Below are 22,726 nucleotides of genomic sequence, written 5' to 3'. Positions count from 1 at the left end.
TCCCCACCAAAGGAAATTGTTTCTCTGTATTTACCCTTTTGAATCCTTTTAACATTTTAAACACCTTGATCAGATCACCCCTCAATCTTATATACTCAAGGGAATACAAGCCAAGTTTATGCAACCTGGCCTTATAATTTAACGCTCTAAGCCCTGGTAGAATTCTGGTGATGGTGTCCAAAACCGAATGCAGTGGTCCACTTGGGATCTGACCCAAGACTGTACAGAACTGAAGCATAACTTCCGCCACTTTGTATTCAGTGGCAGGCTCGAGGGGCGGTATGGCATACTCTTATATGGTATATAGGAACATATTTCTTATGTTCTTACGTACCACGAGTCACATCCTGCCAATTGGAATACGTGCCCATTATTGCTAATCTCTGTCTCCTACCTCCTAATCAATTCCCTACCCACGTCGAAAGCCTCCATTTTTCCTGACTGTCTCTTGTGTGGAAGCTTATCGAATGCTTTCTGGAAGTTCGTGTAAATAACATCCATAAACACTGCCTTATCTACCATGTTAGTGACCTCTTCAAAAAATTCAACTAGGTTAGTTAGATATGACTTACCCTTCACAAATCCACGCTGGCTCTCTCTGATCAGTTGATATTTGTCCAGGTGCTCAGTCACTCTGTCTCTAATAACAGATTCTAGTAACTTCCCCACAACAGATGATGGACGAATAGGTCTATAATTTCCTGGTTTATCTCTCCCACCCTTCTTAAATAATGAAGTGACATTGGCAATTTTCCAATCCAAGGGGATAATTGCTGAATCGAGAGAGTTTTGGAAGATCATGACCAAAGCATCTACAATTTCCTCACCTACTTCTTTTAATACCCTGGGGAGGAAACCCAGGTCGTTGAGATTTGTCAGTCGTCAGTCTAATTATTTTCTCCATGACCATTTTATAACTTGTATTAAATCTAATAAGTTCCTCCCCTTGATTTATTTTTAGTTTTCCTTGTATTTCTGGTACTTTATTCTCTTCCTCTACTGTGAACACTGATACAAAGTCATTATTTAGCAGGCTGCCATTTCTTCAATTTCAATTACAATATCATCTACATCTCTTTCTTCAAGGGACCCATATTACTCTGAGCCATCCTCTTTTTCTTAAATGCTTGTAAAAACCTTTGTTGCTGTCCTTAATATCCCTTGCAAGTTTTTTCTTGTATTCCCTTTTTGCAGCTCCTACTAATTTATCTGTATCCATTTGCTGTTCTTCATATCTTTTAGTCCGTGGGATTATATAAGGCCTTTCTTTTACTTTTATATTACCTCTTACCTTTTCTGTTGACCGAGGTTGTTCAATTGCACAAGCAGAGCTCTTGCCCTTTATGGGTATACAGGTCTTGTATTGCACCAAATACTTCTTTGAACATCTCCCACAGTTCAATTGTAGTTTTATCCGTTAACAGTTCTACCCAGTCTACTGTGGTCAATTTCTGCTGCAATCCATCAAAGTCAGCTCTACCTAAATTTAAAACCTTGTTTCGTGATTCACTTTTCTTCCCCTCTAACTGAATTGAAGCATGTTATGGTTATGGTTAGCTAGATGTTCCCTTACCATTAGATTGTTGACTAATTTTGTCTCATTACTCATCACTAAATCTAACATGGCCTGTTTTTTCTACACTGTCTTATCCTTGTCTCTAAAGCCTGAGTTATGCATTCCCAAGGTCCCTGAATGAAGAGGTTCATCTAAGCAGCAGAAACAATTTGCATGTCCCAGAATGTACTTCCAAGCACAGGAAGGTAGGACGTGGCATATGAACCAAAGGTCTTAGCTTGCTCTGTTAGTGTCCAGATTTGCTGTCAACCATAAAAAATAATTCTGGTGCTTTCGAGACTTGCCTGATTTTCTGATGGGACAAAAATTATTCTTGATAGAACGCTTTGATTGCAAATCAGGTCCAGGAAAAAAAGTTCTCAAAACAGCTACTAAACCATTCACCAAGTCCCCAGGCACTATTAGAGGGAAACCGCCTGCTCCTCGCATAGTCCAGTGGTGTTAATTTAGAAATTCGATACAATGCTTCCTATTTCCTTTTCCTGCCACTGTGTTCCACTCCCCAGACCCTGCTGTGCTCTATTCTCTGGCTCAGAATGGGATCATGCTGAACAAAACTACTCTTCATGAATGCTACAGAATATCAGCTAGTTAAATGTTTTTGGAGCTATGAAACGCTTAGAAAAGGCAGCATTCATTTTCTCCCCAAAAATGTCTCAAATGCTTAGATCTACAAATTAATACCTTCATAAAAGACTTATTGGATCTCTGTGGTAGATGTGTGCACTCAGTACTCTAATACAATTGACACTTTTTAAAAAAAATTAAATAATTTAATGTCTTGAGTTTGTTTCCTGCTATCGGATTTAGTATAGGTAATTGAGACTATTAAGTGCAAAATGGGAGCATAATAGATGGGTATTAATGGAATAGTACAGCATTGTATCCTGGGAAACGAGGAACTGTTGTGGCAACAGTATCAGAGGGAGTGCCATCCAACTGCATTCTTCCAAGAATATGTCAGTGTTTTGATTTAGCAGTTGTCATTAATTTTTTTTCAAGTTAAGTCATAGAATCTTGACTGAATCAAGAGATTTTAAATTTATTTTTGAACTTAAAACTGATGATGAATTAGTAACTAGGGCAGTTATATAGAAACTGAGATAGTAGTTTTCCTAAATTACTGTTGCCACTCCATTTTTACTTTGGACCCAGTGATCTTTTACTTTTTTGGTATTGCTGCAGGATTTCTTCTCAAATAATGTTTGGTAGGAAGCAACGGAACATGTAATGTTGGAGTTTTGGGAGTAAGCTGAAAATTCCAATCAGATTCTCTAGTTACTCACACATGAACTATACCTATATTCTCTGGGCTTTCTTGCAACATTTTTGTTTTCTGCTCATGGCAAAAAGGCTGTTTTTGTAAATATGGTCTTGTTTACATGTATAATAAATGAGCAGTGAAGCACAGTAATGGCATGTTGAAAATAGTAGTTTGCCATTGCTTTGCATTATGCATGATGTCTGGAATCCGACCATAATTTATTTGTGGTAGGTTTGAAGAATGGTGCTGTAAAAGCATAGATTTACAAAGAATTTACAGCACAGAAATAGGCCATTCGGCCCAACTGGTCTATGCTGGTGTGTATGTTCCACACAAGCCTCCTCCCATCCATATTCATCTAACCCAGAGGAACATAGGAACAGGAGTCGGCCATTCAGCCCCTCGTGCCTGTTCCGCCATTTGATGAGATCATGGCTGATCTGTGATCTAACTCCATATACCTGCCTTTGGCCCATGTCCCTTAATACCTTTGGTTGCCAAAAAGCTATCTATCTCAGATTTAAATTTAGCAGTTGAGCTAGTATCAATTGCCGTTTGTGGAAGAGAGTTCCAAACTTCTGCCACCCTTTGTGTGTAGAAATGTTCTCTAATCTTACTCCTGAAAGGTCTTGCTCTAATTTTTAGACTGTGCCCCCTACTCCTAGAATCCCCAACCAGCAGAAATAGTTTCTCTCTATCTACCCTATCTGCTCCCCTTAATATCTTATAAACTTCCATCAGATCACCCCATAACCTTCGAAACTCCAGAGAATACAACCCTAATTTGTGTAATCTCTCCTCGTAACTTAATCCTTGAAGTCCGGGTATCATTCGAGTAAACTTTTCCTGCACTCCCTCCAAGGCCAATATGTCCTTCCGAAGGTGCGGTGCCCAGAACTGCTCACAGTACTCCAGGTGCGGTCTAACTAGGGTTTTGTATAGCTGCAACATAACTTCTGCCCCCTTGTATTCTAGTCCTCTAGATATAAAGGCCACCATTCCATTAGCCTTTTTGATTATTTTCTGCACCTGTTCATGACACTTCAATGATCTATGTACCTGAACCCCGAGGTCCCTTTGGGCATCCACTGTTTTTAACTTTTTACCATTTAGAAAGCACCCTGTTGTATCCTTTTTTGATCCAAAGTGGATGACCTCACATTTGTCTACATTGAATTCCATTTGCCACTGTTTTGCCCATTCACCTAATCTATCAATATCCCTTTGTAATTTTATGTTTTCATCTACACTGCTGACAATGCCACCAATCTTTGTGTCATCGGCAAACTTAGATATGAGACTTTCTATGCCTTCACCTAAGTCGTTAATAAATATTGTGAATAATTGAGGCCCCAAGACACATCCCTGCAGGACTCCACGAGTCACATCCTGCCAATGTGAGTACTTACCCATTATCCCTACTCTCTGTCGCCTTTCGCTCAGCCAACTTCTCTACCAAGTCTGTACTTTTCCCTTGATTCCATGGGCTTCTATCTTAGCTAACAGTCTCTTATGTGGGACCGTATCAAATTGCCTTCTGGAAGTCCATATAAATAACATCCATTGACATTCCCCTGTCCACTACTTTAGTCACCTCTTCAAAAAATTTAATCAGGTTTGTCAGGCATGACCTACCTTTCACAAATCCATGCTGGCTCTCTCTGATCAACTGAAAATTCTCGGTGTTCAGTCACCCTATCCTTAATTATAGACTCCAGCATTTTCCCCACAACAGATGTTATGCTAAATGGTCGATAATTCCCTGGTTTCCCCGTCTCTCCTTTCTTAAAAAGCAGAGTGACGTGCAATTTTCCAATCTAGAGAACTTTGAAAGATTATAGTTAGGGCATCTGCAATCTGCACACCGACTTCCTTTAAAACCATCTGGTCCTGGGGATTTGTCACTCTTTAGTGCTGTTATTTTCTTCATTACTGTTGCTTTACTTATGTTAATTTTATCGAGTCCGTCCTCAATTCAATATTAGTTTTCTTGGGATTTCCGGCATGCTACCCTCTCTTTCTACTGTAAATACTGATGCAAAGTAATTGTTCAACATGTCCGCCATTTCCCCATTGTCAATGACAATATCCCCACTTTCAGTTTTTAAGGGGCCAACACTGCTCCTGACCACCCTCTTTTTCCTAATATAACTATAAAAGTTCTTCGTTTTGGTTTTGATATCCCTTGCAAGTTTCTATCCACATAATCCTTCTATTCCTTTCTCCCTCATGCACTTATCTAGCTGCCCCTTAAATGCATCCCTTGGGCAAGACTTGGATGTCATAGCTATGTCGAGCATTAGTAATGATCTGCCAGAATAATGGGGACAAAGGAAAGTATTAAAACAGAACGAAACGGTGTGGCAATCTTTCTGGTCTGCAAGGAGCAGCATTCAATAAGGGGGGAGGTGGAGGAAAATTTGAGATATTGGCAGCTGTATCTTCTCACCTGCTTATGGTCAGATCTGAGTTATTTAATGAATGCATCATGCAAGGACAGAGACAGGGACTCTTGTATTACACTCGTTGCTATATGTATGTAAGGGAGTAGGTGGATCACAACTGGCCCAACTCAGGTGAAGGTGCATTGCATTAAACATTAACCCGTAGGCGGTCAACAGGTTCAAAAAAAATCTGATGTTTTTGGGCGTGCGCACTGCAAAGCTTGAAGACCCTCCCTGACAAATGTTAATGATTTAAAAACCTGCTCAAATTTCAGGGTTGTCTTTATTATAACAACTTTAAACTAGTAAAATAAGCATTGTAATTTGTTAATAACATTTAAGATTTGCTTATCCCATTGTCCCTTTTCTCCATTCTTTTTCTTTTTCTGTGTGTATATTTTAGATTTCACCGTTTACTGTTTGCCTTCTACTTGCCCACTATTTTCTAACCGTAAACTTTTAATCCCCACATAGTTTTAAAAAACTTAATGTTGCTGTGAAGTTTTGGGCTCTGCACCTCAGGAAGGATATATTGGCCGAGGAGGTGGTGCAGTGCAGATTCGCCAGAATGATACCAGGGGTTAGAAGGTTCTAATTACGAGGTCAGGTTGCATAAACTTGGCTTGTATTCCCTGGAGTACAGGAGATTGAAGAGTGATCTAATTGACGTGTTCAAAATGTTAAAAGGATTTGATAGGGTAGATACAGAGGAATGATTTCCTCTGGTGGGGGAATAAAGAACAAGGGGACATATTTATTACATTCAAGGGAGTGGTGCCAGAGGACTGGAGAATTGCAAATGTTACAGCCTTGTTCAAAAAAAGGGTGTAAAGATAAACCCAGCAACTATAGGCCAGTCAGTTTAACCTCAGTGGTGGGGAAACTTTTAGAAACGAGAATCCGCGACTGAATTAACAGTCACCTGGATGAATGTGGATTGATTAGGTAAAGCCAGCACTGATTTGTTAAAGGCAAGTCGTGTTTAACTAACTTGATAGAGTTTTTTGATGAGGTAACAGAGAGGGTAGATGAGTGCAATGCAGTTGATGTGTATATGGACTTTCAAAAGGCGTTTGATAAAGTGCCGCACGGTAGGCTTATCAAGATGGAAGCCCAAGGAATCACGGTTGTTTTTTGGACTGGAGGGAGGTGTACAGTGATGTTCCCTGGGTTCGGTGCTGGGACCACCGCTTTTCTTGATATATATTAATGACTTGGACTTGGGTGTACAGGGCACAATTTCAAAATTTGCAGATGACACAAAACTTGGAAGGGTAGTAAACAGTGAGGAGGATAGTGATAGACTTCAAGAGGATATAAACAGGCTGGTGGCATGGGCGGACACGTGGCAGATGAAATTTAACGCAGAAAAGTGCAAAGTGATACATTTCGGTAGGAAGAATGAAGAGAGGCAATATAAACTAGTGGGCACAACTCTAAAAGAGGTACGGGGACAGAGAGATCTGGGGGTATACGTGCACAAATCGTTGAAGGTAGCCGGGCAGGTTGAAAAAGCATTTGGGATCCTGGGCTTTATAAATAGAGGTATAGAGTACAAAAATATGGAAGTCATGATGAACCTTTATAAAACACTGGTTCAGCCTCAACTGGAGTATTGTGTCCTGTTCTGGGCACTGCACTTTAGGAAAATTTGAAAGCCATAGAGAGGGTGCAGGAAAGATTAACTAGAATGATTAACTGGATATACTGGAGAAGCTGGGATTTCTTTTTATTCGTTCATGGGATGTGGGCGTGCTGGCGGGGTCAGCATTTATTGCCCATCCCTAATTGCCCTTGATTGTTCTTCTTGGAGCAGAGATGGTTGCGAGGAGATTTGATGGAGGTATTCAAAATCATGAAGACAGAGTCGATAAAGAGAAACTGTTCCCATTGGCGGAAGGGTCAAGAACCAGTGGACATAGATTTTAGGTGATTGGTTCTTTTGCCAAAGGTGACATGAGGAAAAACCTTTTTACACAGTGAGTGTTTAGGATCTGGAATGCACTGCTTGAGGGAGTGGTGGAGGCAGATTCAATCATGGCCTTCAAAAGGGAACTGGATAAGTACTTGAAAGGCAAAAGTTTTCTGGGCTACGGGGATAGGGCGAGGGAGTGGGACAAGCTGGATTGCTCTGGCATAGAGCTGGCGCGGACCCAATGGGCCGAATGGCTTCCTTCCGTGTTGTAATCTTTCTGTGATTTAATCTTCAAATTTGAGCTTGGCCATTTAGGAGGGAAATCAGGAAGCACCTTTTCACACACATGATCGTAGAAATATGAAATTCTCTCCTCCAAAAGGCTATGGATGCTGGGTCAATTGGAGCTTTCAAGACAGAGATCGATAGATTTTTGTTGGGTAAGGTATCCAGGGATATGGAGCTAAGTCTGGTAAATGGAGTTGAGGTACAGGTCAGCCATGATCTAATTGAATGGTGGTTCTGCCTCGAGGGGCTGAATGGCCTACTTCTGTTCCTTTGAGAAAAGTTGAGGGGAGTACTTTTTGTTGAAAGTACTTCCCCTTTCTCGGCAAGGGGAGGAGGAGAAGGGACGAAATATCAAAATAATCATGTAACTTGAAAGTTTCATACCTAAGCAAAGAACTGTGTGTCAGGTCTCTTCAGCTCGATGCTGTTCCAGTGACTTGACTAAGTGCGTGCTTTCTGGAGTGCCCCCTTTTGATTGCAAGGAGAGCCTTAATGTCATACTTGGCACTAACCCAGGACGTGGGGTCACAGACCTTGGATGTCTGAGGAGACCTGTTTTCAGCTCCTTCACTTCAGATAGATAGTAACGGAGCTATGGCACCTACGACAGGCTGATTTTCAGACTACAGGAATGATATGGTGCTACATGTAGCTTGTTATGCCCCTAGCTACTTTCAGGCCATCCCAGGTGAAGGTGGCCAATCTACTGTCCACAGATCTGTGATGCAAGTGGCAGACGACATGTTTGCTAAGGGAAACACTTCCATAACCATCCTAATACAAGGACCCAGCAACTGATATGTTAACAACCATTTTTCTGACTGACATAGATGATACCCATGTGTTAATCAGGGTTCCACATGTGAACTTCAATGTTTACATGAAAAGGAAGTGGTTTCATTCGTGAAAGTGCAGGTAATGTGACAACAGAAAGATCACTCAATTAAGCGTAACTTTTTCTGGGAGTTTCTCATTCTACAACAGCTGTGCCACAATTATTTGAAGGGCCCCACAAAATAAATGGCTTTTTGGAGACCACGGTGACCCTTTGCAGTGCCTGTCAGAAGCCCCCACACATCAGCAGTGCAGCGATACAATAAGGCCCATGCCTCAGAGTTATTGTAGAGTACAACATACTTTTGTTCTCCAAACTCGACTATTGTAATGCTCTCCTGGCCGGCCTCCCATCTTCCACCCTCCTTAAATTTAAAGTCATCCAAAACTCTGTTGTCCGCATCCTAACTCGCACCAAGTCCCGTTCACCCATCACCCCGTGCCTGCTGATCTACATTGGCTTCTGATGCACCAACGCCTTGATTGTAAAATTTTCAACCTCATGTTCAAATCCAGTTATGGCCTCGCCCCTCCCTATCTTGTGGCCAGGTCCTTCCCTCCCTATCCCAGCGATTAGGACTGTTTTAGTGCTTTGGCAGGGGAGGAAATCTGACTAGAGAGATTCTAAAATGGAGTTGTGGAAAAGATAAGCATGGATTTGGGAGGCAACAACATGTTCAAGGACTTGGGAGAGGAAAGGGAGGTTGGAGATGGGTTAGCAGTTTGCAAGGACATGGGGAACTGATTTGCAGGTTGGTAAAGTAGAGTGAAACTTGTGATTGCTAACTACCTTTAGTAATGGCTTTTACCTGCGACTGTCTGCTGTGGTTGTGCTTATGCTTTCATAGCACACACATTGTAGCTACCATGGAAGTTATGTACATGCCCTCCACTCAACCTGCATTCTGTTCTTTTCTTTTTGTCCTGTGCCAGCACTTAAAGCTTCACCATAATCCTGTACAAGAATATGTACCCAGATAACAAATAAATGGGGTCGATCTTGTTGCTATTTACGTTGTGTTAAGTGCTTCAATACCTATGCCTAAGCCTATGAAAAGTACTTGACCTGCTCCTTAAAATAAAATTACAGTGATGAGCTCCTTGATTGGGAGGAGCTGTTGTGGTGGGAGGTTGCCTGTGACAATTCTGTTGGCTGTTGTGGCCCTGAACCATCTGGGTGTTAGGTCATACCATATCCACTTAATAGCTGGAGCCACATCTGGCAATGCAAATGCTGCCAGTGTTGCCTGCTCTTTGGCACCTGATCACTTTTTTTTGGAGCCTGGCTGAAGTGGGAAATGGTGCCAAATCCTTGAGAAGGAGGCACCTCCTTAGATCCCTCTGCCACACTTTAGGTGATGGGCTTTCCAGCTCATGTCCTGCAGGAGAGCAGTCTGTAGGATGTCTCAGATGTGATGTTTTTGATGTAGCTGAAGCGTGCTGTCACTGCTCTTTCAAATGATCACTCAGCCTCCCGAGTGCCAAAGGCCTCAATGTTGTTGAGCGAGCTGTTTTTTTTGTGCCTGCTTCTCACTACTTTGAGCAAGTTGCACTCTGCAAGGGAGTCCCAGTGGTCCTTGGCATATCAATAAATCTCTTCTAGAGCATTGCTTTGATATCAAAGTTGCACTGACCAAGTCAAAGGAGGTACAAAATCATTTTGTTCTTGGATAAACTGCTGGCTGAAGACTGGCCCAGTTGGATACCAGTCCCTTCCCCATACTGCTACAGCCTCACCAGACCTTTTAAGCTTCCTCTCCTGCCACCTTCACTTGCTGCTTCTGTTTACTTACGTTATATGCTTCACCCAGTTTTCCTACCTCAGTCTCCTGTATAAAAGATTAAGTGGTGATATAATTGAAGTGTTAAAGATGACGAAAGAATTTAATAGGGTAGATAGATAGAAACTATTTCCTCTGGTGGGGGAGCTTTTTTTAATTCGTTGATGGGATGTGGGCTTCGCTGGCCAGGCCAGAATTTATTGCCCATTCCTAATTGCCCTTGAGAAGTTGGTGAGCCGCCACTGCAGCCCGTGTGGTTAAGGTGCTCCCACAGTGTTGTGAGGTAGGGAGTTCCAGGATTTTGACCCAGCGACTATGAAGGAACGATGATATATTTCCAAGTCAGGATGGTGTGTGACTTGGAGGGGAACGTGCAGGTGGTGGTGTTCCCATGTACCTGCTGTCCTTGTCTTTCGAGGTGGTGGAGGTCGCGGGTTTGTGGGGTGCTGTCGAAGAAGCCTTGCGAGTTGCTGCAGTGCATCCTGTAGATGGTACACACTTCAGCCACGATGCCCCGGTGGTGAAGGGAGTGAATGTTTAGGGTGGTGGATGGGGTGCCACTCAAGCAGGCTGCTTTGTCCAGGATGGTGTCGAGCTTCTTGAGTGTTGTTGGAGCTGCACTCATCCATGCAAGTGGAGAGTATTCCATCACACTCCTGACTTGTGCCTTGTAAATGGTGGAAAGGCTTTGGGGAGTCAGGCCGGTGAGTCACTTGCCACAGAATACCCAGCCTCTGACCTGCTCTTGTAGCCATGATATTTATGTGGCTGGTCCAGTTAAGTTTCTGGTCAATGGTGACCCTCAGGATGTTGATGGTGGGGGATTTGGCGATGGTAATACCGTTGAATGTCAAGGGGATGTAGTTGGACTCTCCCTTGTTGGAGATGGTCGTTGCCTGGCATTTATTTGGCATGAATGTTATTTGCCACTTATCAGCCCAAGCCTGAATGTTGTCCAGGTATTGCTGCATGCAAGGCACGGACTGCTTCATTATCTGAGGGGTAGCGAATGGAACTGAACACTGTGCAATCATCAGTGAACATCCCCATTTCTGACCTTATGATGAAAGGAAGGTCATTGATGAAGCAGCTGAAGATGGTTGGGCCTAGGACACTGACCTGAGGAACTCCTGCAGCAATGTGCTGGGGCTGAGATGATTGGCCTCCAACAACCACTACCATCTTCCTTTGTGCTAGGTATGACTCCAGCCACTGGAGAGTTTTCCCCCTGATTCCCATTGACTTCAATTTTACTAGGGCTCCTTGGTGCCACACTCGGTCAAATGCTATCTTGATGTCAAGGGTAGTCACTCTCGCCTCACCTCTGGAATTCAGCTCTTTTGTCCATGTTTGGACCAAGGCTGTAATGAGGTCTGGAGCAGAGTTGTCCTAGCGGAACCCAAACTCTGCATCGGTGAGCAGGTTATTGGTGAGTAAGTGCCACGTGACAGCACTGTCGACGACACCTTCCATCGCTTTGATGATTGAGACTAGATTAATGGGGCGAGAAGAACGGGGCATAATCTTAAAATTGGCACGAAGCTCTTCAGGGTTGATGTCAGGAAGCACTTCACACAAAGGGTAGTGGAAATCTGAAACTGATTCTCCACCAACCCCCTCCTGCCCACGACCAAAAAAAAATTCTGTTGAGGCTAGGTCAATTGAAAATTTCAAAACTGAGATTGATAGATTTTTGTTAGGCAAGGGTATAAAGGGTCACAGAACCAAGGTGGGTGGATGGAGTTAAGCATCAGATCAGCCATGATCCAATTGAATGGCAAAACAGGCTTGAGGAGCTGAATGGCCTCCTGTTCCTATGTAGCATCTTATTTTTTTTTCAAAAAATATGCTTTATTCATAAAATTTGCAGCAGTACATACAATACAGTTGTCACATTACATTCCAAACGTACACAATATAGATTATGCAATTTGCAGGTTACATCAAGTACAGTTCAATGAAACACATTGGTCATAATTACAGTTCATGACACTCTAGGGTGCCTCATTGCATCACAATCAATACAGGTGATTCATTACAGATACATTACAGATTTATTACGGGTACATTACATCAATTTGAATTTTACATTCTGCCCGAGGGGGTTTTTCCCTGATTGCAGCCCCTCTGTATACAATGGCGGGAAGGCTCTCAACGGTTGCCTTTCCCCACAGAGCCTTTGCGGCGGCCGCACCCATCCTCAGTGCGTCCCTCAGCACGTAGTCCTGGACCTTGGAATGTGCCAGTCTGCAACACTCTGTCGAGGACAGCTCCTTGCACTGGAAGACCAGCAAGTTTTGGGCAGACCAAAGGGCGTCTTTCACCGAGTTGATGGTCTTCCAGCAGCAGTTGATGTCCGTCTCAGTGTGCGTCACTGGGAACAGCCCATAGAGCACAGAATCCTGTGTTACCCAACTGCTCGGGACGAACCTGGACAGATACCACTGCATCTCTCCAGACCTTCTTTGCAAAGGCACATTCCAGAAGGAGATGGCTGACGGTCTCGTCTCCACCGCAGCCTCCTCGGGGACAGCGTGCGGTGGCGCTGAGAGTCCGGGAGTGCATGAAGGATCTGACGGGAAGGGCCCTTCTCACCACCAGCCAAGCTAGGTCTTGGTGCTTGTTTGAAAGCTCTGGCGATGAGGCGTTCTGCCAAATGACATTGACAGTCTGCTCGGGGAACCAACCGACAGGATCCACCATCTCCTTTTCCCTCAGGTTCTCGAGGACGTTATGTGCGGACCACTTACTGATCACCTTGTGGTCAAAGGTGTTTATCTGCACAAACTTTTCCACGAAGGACGGAATGGTCCAACTGGACGGAGCGTTCCGTGGCAGCGTGGCCAGGCCCATCCTTCTCAACACCGGGGACAGGTAGAACCTCAGCACGTAGTGACACTTTGTTTGTGTACCGAGGGTCCATGCACAGCTTGATGCAGCCGCACACAAAGGTGGCCATCAGGATGAGGGCCACGTTGGGCACGCCTTTCCCCCCTTTCTCTGGAGATTTGTACATCGTGTCCCTGTGGACACGGTCCACTTTTGATCTCCAGACAAAGCGGAAGATGGCTCGGGTGACTGTTGCGGCGCACGAGCGAGGTATGGGCCAGATCTGCGCCACGTACAGCAACACCGAGAGCACCTCGCACCTGATGACCAGGTTCTTGCTCACAATCAAGAGGGATCGTCGATCCCACAGTCCCAGTTTCTGCTTAACCTTGGAAATACGCTCCTCCCAGTTTTTGGTGCACGCCCCGGCCCCCCCGAACCAGATCCCCAGCACCTTCAGGTAATCCGACCTGACGGTGAAGGGGACAAAGGATCGGTCGGTCCAGTTCCCAAAGAACATGGCCTCGCTCTTGCTACGATTTATCCTGGCCCCCGAGGCCAGTTCGAACTGGTCGCAGATGCTCATCAATCTGCGGACCGACAGCTGATCCGAGCAAAAGACGGCGACGTCGTCCATGTACAGGGAGGCCTTGACCTGAGTGCCTCCGCTGCCTGGGATCGTCACCCCTCTTATGCCCGCATCCCTCCTGATGGACTCTGCAAAGGGCTCGATGCAACACACGAACAAGACGGAGGAGAGAGGACAGCCCTGCCTGACTCTAGATTTGATCGGAAAGCTTTGATTCCCACCCGTTGATTGAAACTGTGCTACTGATGTTTGTGTAGAGCAGTTGGATCCAATTGTGGATTCCCTCCCCAAACCCCATTTTGGAGAGCACGTCCATGTACGTGTGGGATATTCTGTCAAAGGCCTTCTCCTGGTCCAGGCTGATCAGGCAGGTGTTCACTGCCCCCCCCCCCCCCCCCCCAGCCCCAGTCCTGTTCGTAGGCAATCGTATCCCTGAGTAGCGCCAGGCTATCAGAGATCTTCCTGCCGGGTACGGCGCAGGTCTGATCGGGGTGGATCACCGCTTCCAGGGCTGACTTGACCCGATTGGCGATGACCTTGGACAGAATTTTGTCGTCCACGTTAAGTAGTGAGATGGGTCGCCAATTTTTGATTTCTTCCCTCTTTCCCCTTCCGCTTGTGGATGAGGGTGATGATGCCTTTCCGCATGGAGTCTGACATGCTGCCTGCCAGGAGCATACCCCCGTACACTTCCAGCAGGTCTGGGCCTACCCAGTCCCACATAGCCGAGTACAACTCCACCGGTAAGCCGTCGCTTCCGGGAGTCTTACTCTTCTCGAAGGAACAGACGGCCTTTGTCAGTTCGTCCAGAGTTAGCGGGTGATCCAGACTCTCCCGCTTGCTGTCGTCTAGAACCTCCGTGATAGACGACAAGAAGGACTGGGAGGCCGCGCTGTCTGTGGGCTTCGTGTCGTACAGTCCGGCATAAAAGGATTTGCAGATCCTCAGTATGTCGGGCTGCGAGGACGTGACTGAGCCGTCCTCTTCCTTCAGGCTGCTGATCACAGAGCTCTCTCTGTGCACCTTTTGGAAGAAGAAGCGCGAGCAAGTCTCGTTCCGCTCCACGGAGCGGACTCTGGACCGGAAGATGATCTTGGAGGCCTCGGAGGCAAAGAGCGAGGCTTGCTGGTCCTTCACCTCTGAGTTCCTCCCCGACATCGATCCCCATCGACAAGCAGGAGAAGATTCTGCATGCTTTTCTGGAGTCGGGACATTTCTCTCTGCCTCTCTCTCTCCTTCTGAACACCTTTGAGGATGAAGAACCTCTTGATGATCACCTTGATTGCTTCCCACCAGTGCACTGGGGAATCAAAGAGGGGCTTTATGGTTCTCCAACCTTTGTAATCCCTCGTCAGTTCCTCAATGTTTCCCGGGGTCAACAGTTTCACGTTCAGCTTCCATGTCCCCGTGCCCACTCTCTGATCGTCCTGGAGGTGACAGTCGGCCAGGAGGAGGCAGTGGTCAGAGAAGAACACCGGTGTGACCTTGGTGGATCTGACCTTGAGCTTCGGGGACACAAACAGGAAGTCTATCCTGGAACGGACGTACCCGTCTGGTCTGGACCAGGTGTATTGACGCGCCGCTCCGTCTGCAGGGTTGCTGAAGACGTCTCACAGCTTGGCGTCTTTCACCGCTTCCATCAGGAGTTTGGACGTGGTGTCCAGTTTGCTGTCTGCTCTGCCGCATCGATGATGCAGTTGAAGTCACCGCCGAGAATGACTGGCTTGGACGTCGCCAGCAGCAGTGGGAGATGCTGGAAGACGGCCAGCCGCTCGCTCTTCAGAGCCGGGGTGTACACGTTGATCAGCCGGAGCGGAGCGTTTTTGTACATTACATCTGCTACGAGGCGACGACCCCCCACCACCTCCTTCGGTGATGAAGTTGCCTCCCCGCAGCAGAATCCCCAGGCCGGAGGCACGGCGATCGTTGCCTCCCAACCAGATCGACGGCCCGTGGGCCCACCGATGCGACCATTGCCGGTAACTGCTGAGGTGCGGCAGGCCGCACCCCTATAAGAACAGCAGGTCGCTCTTGACCTTGGCCAGGTAGTCCAAGGTCGACACACATCGAGTAGTGCATTTAAAGCTACGCACGTTAATGGATGCGACTTTCAGACCCATTTTAACAACAGTTTAAAGTCTCACCCGACAGTCCGTTTGCTGTTTCCAGCTCTTGGCCGTGTCCCTGCATCCAGGTGATCTGTGCAAAGTGTTCCACGCTCCCTGAGCTGAGGTACGCATCCTGTTCTGCCTCAGAGAGGGAGTCGTCATTCCGCCGGGGTGACATCGGCGGCGTGGTGTCGGGTGAAGAGTCCGTGCGATCCTCGATCGGTTGGGGCTCCTCGTTGCTGCTCCCAGTTTCCCGGAGCCGTTCTTCGCTCTCTGCGGTGCTGCTCCCAGTGTCCCGGAGCTGGTGTGCGCTGGGCACTACGATGCTGCCGGCGTCCCGGAGCTGGAGGGTGCTGAAGGCGTTGTCGCTCCCAGTGTTCTGGCGATGGGGACTGCCGATCGCGTCGGTGTCACCTTGGACATTTTGCCGCTTTCGGTGGGACGTCTGACCGCTTCGCTCCTGTCGTTCTTCCTCGTCAGACACGGGGTAGTCGCTGCAGTCCGACTGCGACTCGAGCGCTCTTTTACCCCGGTTGCAGTGTCTGCAGGGGCTCGTTTCCTTTCCTCTGGCTTCCTCTTTCTGTTTTTCTTGCTCATCAGCTGCCATTCTTCCTCTGCTGCCTCCTCGTCCATGGACTCTGTCGTCTGGTGGGGAGGCTCGGAGCTGGGTGTTGAGGTCTGGCAGTTTTCAGCTTGACCCTTTCCTCGCTCCTTGTCTTCCTGGGCCAGGGACTTCTTGGAGGGGGTCTCGGCTGGGTGAGGGGTCTTGGCCTTTGGGGCAGCCTTGCTTGTTGCCCCCTCCTCCTCCGCTGTGTTGCTCTTGGCCACCTGGGCGTAGCTGAAGCTGCATTTGGGGCAGGCCCTGTAGAGATGGCCTTCCTCCCCGCACAGGTTGAAGCGCTTGCTCTCCTTGCAGTCCTTAGTCTGGTGTCCTTCCTGCTTGCAGTTCTTGCAGACGGTTGCAGTGCAGGAGGCTGCCACGTGGCCGGATTTGCCGCAGGTGCGACAGACTCTGGGTTGCCCCAAGTACATGATGTACCCTCGACTTCCTCCGATGGCGAAGCTGGAGGCGGGGGGGGGTTGGTGGAGGATGTTGCCGTGGGCGTCCACTCTCAACGTTGCCGTGACCTCCCTCTTGCTGGTCCAGATCCCGAACTGGACGGTGATGTCAACGCTGTTCTCCGCCCTGTTGACGTATCTGGCGAAGAATGTCAGCACATCGACCGGGACGTGTGGGTTGTACATGTGTACAATCAGCTTCCGATTCCTCTGCGTTGGGAGGGTGAAGAGCGGCTCCGCAGTGAGAATCGCCAGCAGTCCTTCGCTCCCCTTCTCCTCGAAGACCTGAAGAAGCTTCTGGCATCCAGCGACGGTCTTAAAGGTGACATCAAAGTATCTGCTTCGAGGGAAATCCTGTAGGCAGAAGATGTCCGTTGTTTTGAATCCACAGCACTCGACCAAAACTCGTCTAACGAAAAACGCACGATCCATCGGCGTAACGCTTTCAACTGTCTTTACCGTCACCCTGGCGGTGTTTGGCACACCATGGCCGAGTGCCCGGGTGCCCTTCACTGCCATTGCAGTATTGATGTGGTCCCGATGCAAATTTAGGGGCGGAGTCAGCACACAAATCGACCAATCGCAGCAAAGTCCGCACTTTGCAAGCACATGAGTTCGCAGCCAGCTTTCCAATCCGCTCAGATCCAAATAAGCCCGAATAGGAACACACTTGATCTTAGCCAAAAGGCCGAGGTCTTATTAAATACCTTTTTAAAAAAAAATCTATATATATCTGGAAGTGCAGGCACACAAATCTACAAAACCTGTTGTCACTCTGTCACACTTTTATGTCAATCTTTTCCAATTTAAACTCCTATGTCAACATCAACTGTCTGTGTAAATTCATCATCCTGGTTATCACAAGCTGTGATGTCTTCATTTTCAAATTTTAAAAAAAAGTTACATTTTAAAGGCCCCAGTTATCACCTTTTTTTTGTTGATGGTAATTAGAATATTTGCATTTTCTTAACGCCAAGAGAGAGAAGCAGACAGACAAACACAAATGCCCATCCAGGAACCAATCACAAAACACCAATTTCAATGTTTATGGAGATCCTTTAGAAAGTCACAAATCAGAGCTGCCAGATATGGGATCCTCCTCATAGAGTGCGATGAGGCCTAAATCCTCACCGTCCTCTCACTGCTAACGGACACCAGTGAACCCAACCTCAGATTTAACCCACAGCTGTGCCAAACTTCAGCAATGTCAGATCAAAGGACTCCCCCCTTCTATGCTGCCAAACTGTCAAGCTCTATGATGCTCAGGGCATTCCCCAGTGCTACCAAATCATCGAACTGCCCCCAAGTGCAGATAACCCCAAATCCCTTCCCCAGTACGATTAAATAACAGATGTCTACCGCAAATTGGTGTAGCTTGCATGTCATCTTGCTGTTTATTGTCAGCATTAAAATGGTACGGCATTAAAAAAAAATAGAAAAATTTGTATATAATATCAAGACCACTTATTTACAGTTTTGATAGAATGTGGACCGAGTTGTTGAATTAAATGGCCAAAGCCCCAGTAAAAATGCCAGAGTAGCATTTAATAAAAATGGAATTTGATTTATTCAGTCGCTGTACATCAGTGGTCCTGGTGTTATCTCCTCCATGGCATAAACAGTGTTATTGTTATAAAACAGCAAATCTTGTAGCCTGTGTGTCAAATAAGCACTTGCAGATCCAAGCACCATTTCAACAGCTGTTAGTACTTCTAACAGTTATCTGCCAACTTTTTTGTTTGGTTCATGTCTGTTTTGTTAGTTGAAATTAGTGAATGGTTTTAAAACCTCAACTTCTTGGGTTTTGTTTAACATCAGTTATGAAAGCAAGGGCTGCGCACAAGGACATAATATTACTGTGTTATTGTTTTACTTTACCGTCTGCAAAGATTGATCACTCGTCTGCTTTTTTTTTCTCCAGTGGTGCCAGCACTTGTCGATCGTTTAGGCGACACCAAAGATCAAGTCAGAGAGCAGACGCAGAACCTCCTTCTCCGAATAATGGACCAGGCTGTGTCACCCCAGGTATGTTAGTTTTTTGGGTTCCCACCTGTCTTGTACTGGCTTTTTCCATCCATAATCCAGTTATTCCTTAAACATTAGAATAGTAGCATTGTATTTTCAAGTTTTAAAAAAAAAATCATTTAACTTTTAAGGCAATGATCGTGATGAATTATTGTAGTCTTTTCAGTTCCTAGTGTGTTAAAATTGCTGGATACATTTGCTTCTATCAACAACTAGTCTGGTGCTGTACAGTGAGAGCTTCTGAGGATGGACAGGCTTTCTCTGTTAGTTTTACTACAGTTCTTACTGAAGCAGAACCTTCCTTGTGACCTATCCATAATTGGTCCTAACCATTGTCCTGGCAATTGGTAAACTACTTGTGAACCATATCTTTGCAGGCATCTCGTCTGACAGGATAAAACATCTGCTCTTTTCTTCTGTGATGCTTATTCATTTTCCTTCCAATTTTCTCTTTTCTGAAAAATCTGACTTGTACTTGATTATAGTTTCACAAGGTACCAAAGTACTATGTTCTTTGGTCCCTTGCCCAAGTTGCTTTTCTTCATATAATCTGGATAGCTAACTCACCGTGCAATGAATGCTTAGCCAACAACAAGACACTTTTACCTTCCAACTGGTGTCATTGGATAATAATTAGGTGCTGGCATTCCAGCCAGTTATTTTCTTTTCATTCTGCCCCCCACCATCCCATATTCTCTTGTTAGCCCAATTGTAGTATTCTTGCTGCTGATCTGGTTGAAATTGGCTTATCCAGCACAGACTGGAGGCTGAACCTAGCATGTTCCTGGTCAGTATGGCTTATTTGGACAATGGTAAATACACTTATCACAGCACATGGCTCCTCCATGGCTTGTTTGCCATGTATTTTGGGATTATGGGGAACTGTAAGTATAGGTGTACCGGATAAAATAGCCATAGTAAGCTTTTAAAATATATATTCACATGCTAAAGATTGATTCTGCATTGATTGATTCTGCATTGATTGTAATGGCAATACAAAATCAGGCCTGGACCATAGAAGACATAACCTCATTAACTGATCATGAGAAGAGATCAGAAATATAGTCGGTATTTAGGAGACTGTAGGGAGTCATCTGATATGAATAGGGGTTGTTATGAATGTACTGGGAAGAGATGACTTCAATGCTACAGAGAACGAATGAGCACTCGTGTGTGGAATGTCCCGAGTATAATAAACGATCTAAGAAATCAAAGGCACGCACAACAATTGGTAGCAGCTGACCTTACCATGAAACAAGCTTACATGTCAACGGCATACACACAGAACGTGATGACATATGGTACCTACATTTGTCCTACGTAGTTAAACCTATAAAAGATACAATATATTGGGGCTCCATGGGGGACTTTTGACCTAGTTTTGCTGAGGCTAGCGTAAGCAGTAAAAATGACATGCCTCCGACCTCCCGAAGGAGTCCTTGATATATCAGTTATAATGTTATAATTAGTGGCTATATCTCATAAGCACTGCATGTAACAAGTTGAGTTTAATTATCTCATTGACTTGATTTAATAAAGAGTATTACCCAGACGTTTGTGTTTCATAGTCCTCGAACTTGTATTAAAGGTAAAGGATGTATGACTATATCCTATAATACCTGCACATTAGGGCAGTAGGGATATATGACAGTATCCTATGTAAACCCAATAGGGATCTCATCTCTAGGTCTGCCTGAAGGAGACCAGGAAAACTCAACTACTTTGTTTTACATGGAAACCGTAGATCATTTCTGCCAACTGGCCGGTGGTCTATAGATACCATACCCAGATGTTTGTCATGGGGGATAAGGTACTGCTAATGCATAATGGTCACTTGCATTTTGGAGTATGTTTCCATCTTTTGAGGGCACACCCAGTTGGTGTGATATTTGGGCATGGTGCTCAACCTTTTTAACACTTGAACAGTTTTCTTTTTGGTTATCAGAAAATCTCTCAATCTGCCTTTTTCTACAACATTAATGCATTTATGACTGACTAAACACTAAAAAGACCCCTCTTCTTTACAAAGGTGCTCTTCCTCCCTCCTTCACAAAAGTAGACATGTTTAGGGTTGGAAGGTTAGCTTTCAGGTGATTGACTCGTGTTTGAGATTTTTTTGGGTGTAGTCTGGTGGAGGAAGTATCTAATTTAGAAGTGTTGTAATGGGCAATTGAAGTAACAACATGGTCTGGGTATGGAGAGACCTGGGCTGCCACTTACATAGCCTCGTGGTACTGAGTGATATTGCTTACATCGTGTAACCCTGGCAAACCATGTGGTTTGAAGTTCTGGCACCATAAAGACATTCAAAGGAGCCATTATATCACTTCAGCTGAATTTGAGCTTGAACAGTAGGATTTGTTTAATACAGAGGAGGGTGGTAGCTAATTTGATTGGCAGCTGAACAGGCCATTCCCTAGAAATGGAGAGATGGGGAGGGGTCAGAGGTCAAGCCTTTGCCAGGCTGTCCATTAAGTCATAAAGGAAGACGCAGTCTGGTTAGATCTGGTGAGGAAGTTGGACACAGGGAGTGAGGGCTCTCTCCTTAAGCTTATTATTGACCAGTTTCAAAGAAATGACTGATCAGAAGAGGTGTATTTAACCAGTTAACAGCAACAGTAGTGATGTGTTTCAATTTTTTTTCTACATTATGACGTGCTAGAAAATGGATTAGGTTTCACTGTAAACTGTTGGCTTATAATTAGCCTTGTCTCTCTGAAATGTTGATCAGTCCACCTATCAGAAGATAGGAGAAATGCACGTGAGGATGTGTATGAGTTCACAGTATTCAGTTCACCTAACAAGGGCGTTTCATTATGTCCTCTCCGCTTCTCCCTCCCCCCCCCCCCCCCCCCCCCCCAATTCCAATTCATGCCGTCATAAGATTAAATATTGGGTAGCAATGGTAAACTCCTGATCGTAAGGGTTATGGGGTCTGCTTATGGGAGATACTGGTGACGCTGAAACACTAGTATTTGAGTTGGTTTCTGTGTAATATAATAGTCAACTTTTTTTTCAGTATGTTTGGGAACGATTAACTTCAGGGTTTAAACACAAGAACTTTCGGACACGTGAAGGAGTCTGCCTGTGTCTCATTACCACACTCAACATGTAAGTCAGAAGTACTTGTTCCATTCAGTTGTTAACATGTGACCTGTTAAAACAACAAGCTTGACTTATTTCAAAAGTTTAGTGTTTTTAGATCAATCTGCAACCGACTCCTCGAATAAAAATTTAATTGAATGTCAATAAAGAACACCTTCAGGTAGACCACTTTGCAAATTAAAAATGGAGTGCCCAATTATGCTTGCTTTTCATGGTGGCTTTCTTCTAGTAGAAATTTCCCAATGGTATTTGTGACCAAAATCATCATTGTTTCAGTGCCACCTTGGTTTTGAGCATTTCTGAAGCAAGTGATAAATGTTGGATTTCATGTTTACTTTGCCAGTCAATGCAATAACCCAACTGTGAAGAAGTAATTTGTGGTGACTTTTACTTAAACTTTGCATATACAGTCTGTTGATTACTGCCGTGCAAAATTTAAAATGTTTCCCACTTTTTTCTTCCCTTATTTCCAAAATTAAAAGTTTTTTTCTGAATGCAATGTATTTTAATTTGAGAATTCTGAGGCATTGTAGAAAGTGAACTGTTTGTATTTACTGATAAAATAAAGGTTTTTTTCAAGTTAACTATGTACTTATGATTAAAATGCTTTTAGTTCAGATGCATGACATCTTTCCCTACTTGCATCCTAATTGCCCTGTAGCAATTTCTCTAATGAAATGGGCTAGACTGGAGACTGTGTGTGCTGTGTGTATGTTTTCTGAAAATGAAAATACGAAATTATTTAATCTGAAATTATTTTTTGCAGTTATGGAGCACAACTATTAACGTTAAGCAAAATAGTACCACACATATGCAACCTGCTCGGGGATCCAAATAGCCAGGTATGTTGATTCTTCAATTCACAGCAGACTACAAAATGCAGTATGGTGTCACAAATGTGCAAAGCAG

General features: G+C 45.0%; 1 protein-coding gene across 7 annotated transcripts in view; it reads left to right on the top strand.

The window, feature by feature from the left end:
* The window catches only part of clasp2 (cytoplasmic linker associated protein 2), a 451,600-nt gene that overhangs the window by 52,438 nt on the left and 376,436 nt on the right, over nucleotides 1–22,726 (top strand). For all 7 annotated transcript variants that reach the window (XM_067981116.1, XM_067981105.1, XM_067981128.1 and 4 more), the window contains exons 3-5: nucleotides 18,609–18,712; nucleotides 21,732–21,823; nucleotides 22,584–22,659. In XM_067981116.1, coding sequence (XP_067837217.1) covers nucleotides 18,609–18,712; nucleotides 21,732–21,823; nucleotides 22,584–22,659 — 272 coding nt within the window. The remainder of the gene's footprint in view (nucleotides 1–18,608; nucleotides 18,713–21,731; nucleotides 21,824–22,583; nucleotides 22,660–22,726) is intronic.

The sequence above is a fragment of the Heptranchias perlo genome, chromosome 3, assembly GCF_035084215.1.
Source record: "Heptranchias perlo isolate sHepPer1 chromosome 3, sHepPer1.hap1, whole genome shotgun sequence".
Lineage (NCBI taxonomy): Eukaryota > Metazoa > Chordata > Chondrichthyes > Hexanchiformes > Hexanchidae > Heptranchias > Heptranchias perlo.
This window is presented reverse-complemented; position numbering and strand designations above follow the sequence as displayed.